Source organism: Mastacembelus armatus, chromosome 21 (genome assembly GCF_900324485.2).
Source record: "Mastacembelus armatus chromosome 21, fMasArm1.2, whole genome shotgun sequence".
In the NCBI taxonomy this organism is placed as follows: domain Eukaryota; kingdom Metazoa; phylum Chordata; class Actinopteri; order Synbranchiformes; family Mastacembelidae; genus Mastacembelus; species Mastacembelus armatus.
In genome coordinates this window covers 4,509,008-4,517,550 of record NC_046653.1, presented here as the reverse complement: position 1 = coordinate 4,517,550, position 8,543 = coordinate 4,509,008, and the positions used below count along the sequence as shown (strand labels likewise).

At 43.3% G+C, this 8,543-nt stretch overlaps 1 protein-coding gene across 1 annotated transcript; it reads right to left on the bottom strand.

Annotated features, from left to right (window-relative positions):
• Nucleotides 1-496: 496 nt before the first annotated feature.
• On the bottom strand, nt 497-7,929 carry cyp27a1.1 (cytochrome P450, family 27, subfamily A, polypeptide 1.1). Its single transcript, XM_026295765.1, has 9 exons — nt 7,682-7,929; nt 6,958-7,139; nt 5,485-5,684; nt 5,200-5,397; nt 3,256-3,419; nt 2,795-2,961; nt 2,639-2,720; nt 2,282-2,482; nt 497-630 (listed from the first exon to the last, which is right to left on the bottom strand). The coding sequence occupies exons 1-9, from the start codon at nt 7,919-7,921 to the stop codon at nt 505-507; spliced, it is 1,560 nt and encodes a 519-aa protein (XP_026151550.1). The 5' UTR covers nt 7,922-7,929; the 3' UTR covers nt 497-504.
• Between the last annotated feature and the right edge of the window lie 614 nt (nt 7,930-8,543).

The window sequence follows — 8,543 nt, the reverse complement described above, 5'->3', positions numbered from 1 at the left end:
TACAGTAGACTCCAAATCACTGACACTCAAAGTAGAACGGCTTTTAGCAAACACACATGAAAACAGGTCCAGTCAAAGCAGTGAGGAATGGAATGGCAGAAAATCACAAAATCCCCCAATCCAGGTGTGCAAAGCATGTTGCATCATACCCAAAACGACTTCAGGATGTAATTGCTGCCAAAGGCGCTTTAGCTAAGTAACGGGTCTGAATACTTATGTAAATATAATATTTCAGTTTTTCCTTTTTAATAAATTTACAGACATTTCTAAAATCCTGTGATGGACTGGTGACCTGTCCAGGGTATACCCCTGCCTTTCACCCAAAGAGAGCTGGGATAGGCTCCAGCAGATCCTCATGACCCTAAAAAGGAATAAGCGGGTATAGATGATGGATGGATGGATGGACATTCTAAAAATTTTCACTTTGTCATCACATGGTGGTACTTATATATATATATATATATATATATGGTATAATCCAAACCAATCTGCAAATAATGCAACTCAACCTGCACATCCTCGGTCCACAAAGTGCAGGTTTAGTGGTTGGTCAGGTATCAGAACGGTGCGGTTGATGCATTTCACCTCATCCATTGTGGGGTCTGGTTTGATTTCAAACAGTCTGATTAGCTAGAGAAAAAAGAGACATACAGAGTAATTGAAGTCATCTCTGACCTGACTGAATGAGGTTGTGCAAACACAGTTGCCTCCTGACTCCTGCATTAATCACACAGGAGCTTGTTGCTCTATAATCTCCTGTGACTCATTTACTTTTAGTGGCTGCAATGGCCATCTTTTCAACTGTAAAGCTGCACTGCCCAACATACACCATTCAGCTATAACATTATGACCACTGACAGATGAAGTAAATAACATTGATTATCTTGTTACTGTGGCACCTTCCAGTGTGTTGGGTATATTAAGGATTTGATGTGTTGGAAAAACAGTGTGAGGATCTGAGGGGCTCTGACAGAGGCCAAAGTGTGGTGGCTAGATGACTTGGTCAGATCTTGTTGGGTGTTCCTGGTCTCCAGTGGTTAGTACCAACCAAAAGTTGTCTAAGGAAGGACAAACAGTGAACAGACGACAGGGTCATAGGTGTATAAGGCTCACTGATGATAAGGCTAACCTGCTGTGGATTAAACTTAGTAGTGGTGATATCACAACTAGAGTGGGGACAATGTTGAATTTGTGTTGAATCTCTAAGTTGGCAGCATGGTGGTTTAGTGGTTAGTACTGTTGCCTCACAGCAAGAAGGTCATGGGTTCGCAACCCAGCCTTTCTGTGTGGAGTTTGCATGTTCTCCCTGTGCTTGTGTGGGTTTTCTCCAGGTACTCTGGTTTCCTCCCACAGTCCAAAAACATGTATGTCAGGTTGATTGGTGACTCTAAATTGCCCATAGGAGTGAGTGTGAGTGTGTGAGGTTGTTTGTCTCTATGTGGCCCTGTGATGGACTGGTGACCTGTCCAGGGTGTACCCCTGACTTTCACCCAAAGAGAGCTGGGATAGACTCCAGCTGATCCTTGTGACCTTGGTTAAGGAATAAGCGGGTATGGAAAATCGATGGATGGTTTTCTTTTGGCAGACCCGACACGCTGACGCTATGAAAGCAAACATATTCACAGAAGATGCACAGTGAAATGCAGAGTGACACAAGTGCCGAACCTACTGCTGCATTGACTCCTGTGTACACAGTGTCAGGTGGTCATAATGTTATGGCTGATCGGTGTACTTTCACTATTACCTTATTGTGATGATTGATGGGACGCTACATAAAGACAATTTTTTTCACAAAAATTAACCGTCCAGATTTTTTTTTACATAAGAGATTTCTCTTGGTCTGTTGTAGTTTGTAGTTCTCTTTTTACTGCTTTAAAATGGACAGGGCTCAGACGGAAAAAAATGATGTCACATATGTCCATGCCAATTATACCGATTATAATGCAGCTACATTTTAATCAACCTATGATGAATGTTGCTATTTTGTTTGGTTACTGTAAATCAATTCCTATTAAACTCATGAATTAACTTAGTTTATCTCTTAATAAATAACTTTGTTATTGCTGCTGTAGTGAGGAATATTTATCTATATGGATTTGAACGACTTGAAGCCAGGTTTTCAGGGGCTTTAACAGGAATATTATGGTATGCACAGAATAAAAGATACAAGTGTGAAACACAAACATACCTGTTTGTGTTTCACACTTGCTTTGCAGCAAATTTATATGCGATCCAATGCGTTCAGTCAATGTAACAAAAGTTTTTCCCACTTGTCCCTTACCCTAAATAGAACCATATACATCTCAAGCTCTGCAATGCGACGGCCGACACAGCCTCTCACTCCAAAGCCAAACGGGATGGAGCCAAAGGGGTGTGGCTTCTTACGGCCATCACGGAGCCATCTCTCTGGCTTAAATATGAATGGTTCAGGGAAAGTGTCCTCATCATGGCTGATGGCATAGTGACAAAATGTGAAAGCAGTCTGGAAAAATGACAGTTAATAGATAAAATAAGGAAACTCAGATTATTTAGTTTTTTACATCTTTTTTGAAAGAACAAAATGCCTGTAATTTTTAAAGTCTTCAAAAGTCAGTATGTCTAATAATAGTTAAAAAAAATAATAAAAAATCCACCGCACATTCTTTTTAAAGTGATATCCACCAATAGTAACATTCTTGTCTATAATGATCCTTGCATTCATGGGAACCACAGGATACATCCTGAAAAACAAGAAAGAATTATGTGCAAAATCTGAGTAAAATTAAATGTAGATGACCTCTCCAACCAGTCTCACCTCAGTGCCTCTTTGACAACAGCCCTTAAATATGGCATTTGAGTGACCTCCTCAGCAGAAGGGATCCGGTCTGCTGGTATGAATGTGGACACTTCATTGTACAGTCTGCCCTGGATTTGAGGATTCTTGGATAGCAGGTGCAAAGTCCAAGTGAGGGTATTGGACGTCTTGACCACAAAAAAAAAAAAAAAAGTGAAAAGTAAATAGAGACATGCCAACATGTTTATGCAGAAGACATTTTGACATTTTATGATGATGATTATGGATTTAGAATATACACTATTATTAATAAACAAATAGCTTGATGGATTCAGAATGAGTCATAGTACAGATAAGGTGGTGTGGTTCTGGGGGTAAACTTCTTGAGGTATTTTTGCCTTTTATTGTATAGTACCAATATGACAAAGAAAAAAATAATAAAAAGTTTCCTGCCTTTGTTGGCATGTTAGCTTCACACTTACCGTGTCCACTCCAGCTAACAGAAGCTCAGTGATGCTGCCATAGACATTCTTGATGCTCATCTGAGTGTTGGACAGGAGGTACGTTAGGTATTCACCCTCCACACCCTGGTTGTTGTCAACATGCTGCTGAATGACCACCAACTTCTTGTCAATCAACTTTTTAGCTAGAGTAAGAGCAGAAATGTTTTTAATTTTAGTATTCAGACGATGGACAAAAAAGAACTTAGTCTTACAAACTCTAAATAAATCAATATGAACTTTGTTGCAGCATGGTGGATTAGTTGTTAGCACTGTTGCCTCACAGCAAGAAGGTTGTGGGTTCGCAACCTGGCCTTTCTGTGTGGAGTCTGCATGTTCTCCCTGTGCTTGTGTGGGTTTACTCCAGGTACTCTGGTTTCCTCCCACAGTCACACAAAAACATGTATGTCAGGTTGATTGGTGACTCTAAATTGCCCATAGGAGTGAGTGTGAGTGTGTGAGGTTGTTTGTCTCTATGTGGCCCTGTGATGGACTGGGGACCTGTCCAGGGTGGACCCCTGCCTTTCACCCAAAGAGAGCTGGGATAGGGACATCCACAGCTCCCAGATACTAAGGGGTGGTTCGGGTGAGATCTTCCCTAAGGATCGAACCGGTCTTTTCTTCAGCTGGCTCAAGGCTGCGCCCAATTCACAGATTCTTGGGTTACAATACCCTAACCCTAACCCTAACCCTAACCTACGTTCTTTCTCATTGGTGCACAGTGCTCTGGGCTATCACTATGGGTCAAAGCAATAGCCAGAAACGCCCTACGCCTCACTGGGCCCGGCCACACAGGAGAAGAGTCCGAAAAACAAAGGAAATGCGAGTAACCGCCTGACCCGAAACAAAGCACTAGGTGGGATACGTAAGCACTGGTTTCATATAAAGCTGAAACAGACGGATGCCTGCCCAGCATCCATGTAACAAAACACACCTCCGGGGCTTCCCAGTCCAATTACGACTGGGAGGCTCCCAGGACAGTGTGAGAGAGAGATGAGCTCACAACATCCTGCAAGTAGAAACGCACAAAGGAACACGGGGAGGCCCACGAGGCCGCTGCGCAAACTGAAGAGTATGGCCGCTGTGGATGAACTTGTCCATCCAGTGGTCCATCAGCAATGCCCGCGCCACTCTAGATAAGGGACAGGGAGTGAGCCAGGACGGCGATGTTATTAGTTGCCGCGGCGGTCTGGAAGGCACAGTGTTGGGACCTGTCCGCTAGCTTAGCAGCTAGCACGTCCTTCAGAGACAGGGGGGTGGTCGTCGCCTGGCCCGTAGCATGCACTTTGCTCAGAGCAGAGGGAGAAGGCCTCTCCTTAGTCTACCAGCACTCTTCGGCAGCAAGAATGAAGAATTCCGCCCTCTGGCGGAGTGCCTCGAGGAGCAGCCGCTTGCAGAATATGCAGTTCACCCTTGGGGTGAGGGCCCTGCTGGCGTGTTCCACTCCCACACACCGGGGGTGCAGATCGTCCCCGAAAATGTAGCCGGTACCACACTCGCCGCAGATTCTAGTGACGCCACGGTCTGCTGAGGTCATGGTTGCTCTCAATGCTTAGGCTGAAGAAAAGAAAGGGAAGAGCTCGCCCGAACTGCCCATTTATATCTGGGAGCTGTGGATGTGATTAAGACACTCGAATCGGGAGAGGGGGCCCACCCCGGGTGGGCGTAAACAAATTTCTCCTCAGTGCGCAGGCACGAAGAAGGAATATGACCCATAACAATAGCCCAGAGGGCTGCGCACCAGTGAGACAGAACATGTTTGCTTTCGCATAGAGGGTTAAGTGAGAAAACTGATATGGCGTGGTAGTCATAATAGTAGCATTAATATAGTATAAGAACAGAAACACAAGAGTCACATCATTATGATATTGCTATAACCTATTTAATATACTGACACTCAGCTGTATCTCATTCTTGCCAGCTCACCAAAGCTGAAGATGCCCTCCCAGGCAGCAATGTAGCGTCCCCAGTAAGGCAGCACATTCCGGCTCCACTTGGGTGTCACCAACACTGCCATGCTGTTGGAGAACATCTGGGCTATGGAGTTGATGAAGTCTTGTGTACCTGCAGGGATCTCCTTTTCCAGACACCCAAGCCTTGTCTCAAACAGGATGGAGGCAATACCTGGGTGGCAGAGTGCAGAAGGCAGCACTCATCACTGCCTGAGAACCTGAGATTGCAGCTTTTATTATCTTACAGATTTTCAATTACCCTCAAGTGAGAGTCGATAAAACTCATTGGCCATGTCAGTCACTAGTTCTCCTGTCAGACTAGACTGGCGCAGGTAGTAGATTCTCTTGATGAAGTCTGTAACCACGTCATTGATTGTCCTGCCATATTGGGCAGAGTCCTTTGGATGCAGCATGCGCTTGTTCAACATCGCCCTCAGGTTGTACCAGTCCTCGCCCTCCCTGGGAGCAGAAAGGGAGTGACAGTGAGGAAATACAGATCTTTTTGTTGGTGTTCATTTGAGGTTGTTTGGTCCTGTTGTATACCTTCATATCTTCAGGTGTAGCTATACTGTAAGTCATGACATACATAGACTCCAAAAAAGTTGGATTTACATTGATTAATAGAATAACAATGTATGAAACGTGAAGATAATGAGATAAACTTCATTCATCCCTGAAGGAAAATTCAGGCTGTCTTGTAGATAATAAGGAAGTCAGTAGTGAGGGTAGTCAGTTGTCATCTGTCGTTGGCTAAGGTGTTGTAGAGCCTGATGGCAGTGAGGCTAAGTCAAGACACTGTAACAGTAGGAAAAAACATCGAAATCAGTCATCACTAATTTCATGATTCACATGAGATTGTTCCTAATGTGATGTGTGAAAACATCTTGTGTAAAAAGCCTCTTATGTCTACACTAAAGCTACCAATTCTACGCTACAATGGTGGCAAATGGCCACTTATGGAGAGAAGGAAACAAGCTCCAACTCCAGACCTGTGTACAGACAGCAGTAATAATGAAGAGGTGCAGCCAGGGTAACTGGCACAAACACCATAACAAACAAAAGAATTCTCCTCTAAATTGTATTGTCTGTTGTAGTGTCTAACAATTCAAATCAGCAGAAGAACTGTACGATATATACGTATCAACATGCCTTCTTTAGAGAATTGCATGAGCTATGTTTGTGAAAAAGCTGTAGTGTAAATTATTATCTGATCCAGTATCACAAGATCATGAACAGAAATCCTAAAAGCTGGTAGAGTTGAGTCAGTACCGCTCTTACAACTAACCCTAAGACAAGTATTCATTACTGCAGTACTGTTGAATGATATCTAATTTCCTCAAGGCTGAGTGAGATAAAAGGACAACTGTGGTGAAACTAATGAATCTAGAAAAGGCTTTGAATTTCTGTTTCTTCTCGAAGCACATAACATCTGAACCACCATTTGAGTGGATTTGGGCAGGACAGCTGGATTGTAGCATAGTTTACCCATGGAAGTTAAAAATAAACAAATAAAACAAATAATTGAATGCTCCACATGTAGCCCGACTGATTTTGAATATTTTGAGATTTGACATTTTTAGAAATATGCTTTTTTGCAGAAATTTAGATGAGAATATTGATGGATTGATGTAACACTATCTATGTAAGGTGTTTTTTAGACATGGGACAGTGTTTGCAGGGACATGGAAATGGAGCATTGCTGTGCACATCATACAGTAAGTGGCAGTCTTACACTGTGAAAGGCCCATAGCCGACCCCTTTCATATCACGGTACTCTTTCCACAGAGACATGTCTCCTCGGCAGGGGAACTTCTCATCATTGCGCAGGAGTTCCTCCAGCAGGTCAGGAGTGTTCACGGACACTGACTTTAGTCCATCTCTGTATATGGGGCCGTATCGCTGCTTCTCATAGAGCTGATGGAAAGCAAAGTCACACTTGTCAGAGAGACTTGAGGTTAGGAGGAGGAGTGTAACAAATTGCAATGATCCTAATATCAACAAACTTTGAGTGTCTGTTCCACCATGCACTTCGTTGTGTAAACTACCAAAATGCATTGTACAGCTGTAAATCCACTGAGGAGGCACCACAAGTGTGAACATGTGAGTGTGACCGAATGCTGCTCATCTCACAAACAAGTGTTGTTTCCCAGATGGTAAACAATTCTCTCTTTTGTAAATGTGAGCAGAGATTAGGAACTGAAATCTCCAAATTCCTATGGGAACAAAGGTGCTGCAACATGCCTGGCATTCACAACCTACCCTGGTCCCTGCAATAAATACTGTAATCTGTCACCGGGTCACCTCAGAAACCAGAGCAGACACGTTATTTTTGGAGATTTCTGGACTGTATCAGCAATACACAACATTTTTTGACGCAATTAAACCGAGAATGCATCACTTTGGCAGAGAATGTCATCCAGAGACCAAGGACAGCTGTGTGCTGCAGCCTGACATACCTGTAGCTCATGCATCCGGCTGTAAAAGCCCTGAAACACCAGTCTGTAAAGCAGCTCCAAGAAGCTGACATATGGAAGTTCCTCCGCTGCCCGAGGCTTGTCCTGGGAGGTGATGAGGGCCCCAGATGCAGCGCAGGTGCGACCCTCACCTCTAGAGTAAACTCGGGGAGTGGCAACAGGGCACGGCAGCAGCCATCTGCCGCTCCTTTTCATTACTGAACCAAGCAGCAAGGCAGCCATGACGAGGGGAGAGCTGCAAATATACAAGATTCCTGTAACATTCAAGAGACTAACAGGGCAGGGAGGGGCCAAACCTCAAGGAATGTTTAACCCTTCAGGCCCATATTCCAATGAGCATTTAACTCAGATCTACAGTATGTACTGTTAAATAGCTGAAAAGTCATATTGAGTGTTGGGGACAACACGTGCATTGGTTACACGTTAGGTAATAATATTGGCTTTCATAGCATTATAACACGTTACTTAACACTATTACAGTTACTTATTGCAGTCAGAAACAACATGGAGATTTGTTTACATGTCTGATTATCTAAAGGTAACTAATGTAATCTGAACCAGTAACTAATTACCAGAGGTGGGAAGTAACAAAGTACAAATACTACGTTACTGTACTTAAGTAGATTTTTCAGATATCTGTACTTTACTTGAGTATTTATTTTTCTGACGACTTTTTACTTTTACTCCCTACATTTAAACCCAAATATAAGTACAAGTATAATAGTACTTTCTACTCCTTACATTATCAAAACAGGCTTGTTACTCTTTCAACCTCCACGGATGACAACACGACGTAAAAGACGTAACTAGAGGGAAATCCAGTGAGTGTACAGTTTATGATAGA

Coding starts and splice junctions, on each gene's coding strand:
- cyp27a1.1 (XM_026295765.1), bottom strand. CDS start 7,921: ATGGCTGCCTTGCTGCTTGGTTCAGTAATGAAAAGGAGCGGCAGATGG. Junction 7,140..7,681: donor GCCGGATGCATGAGCTACAG/GTATGTCAGGCT, acceptor GCTTTCCATCAG/CTCTATGAGAAGCAGCGATA. Junction 3,420..5,199: donor GGAGGGCATCTTCAGCTTTG/GTGAGCTGGCAA, acceptor CTCTTACTCTAG/CTAAAAAGTTGATTGACAAG.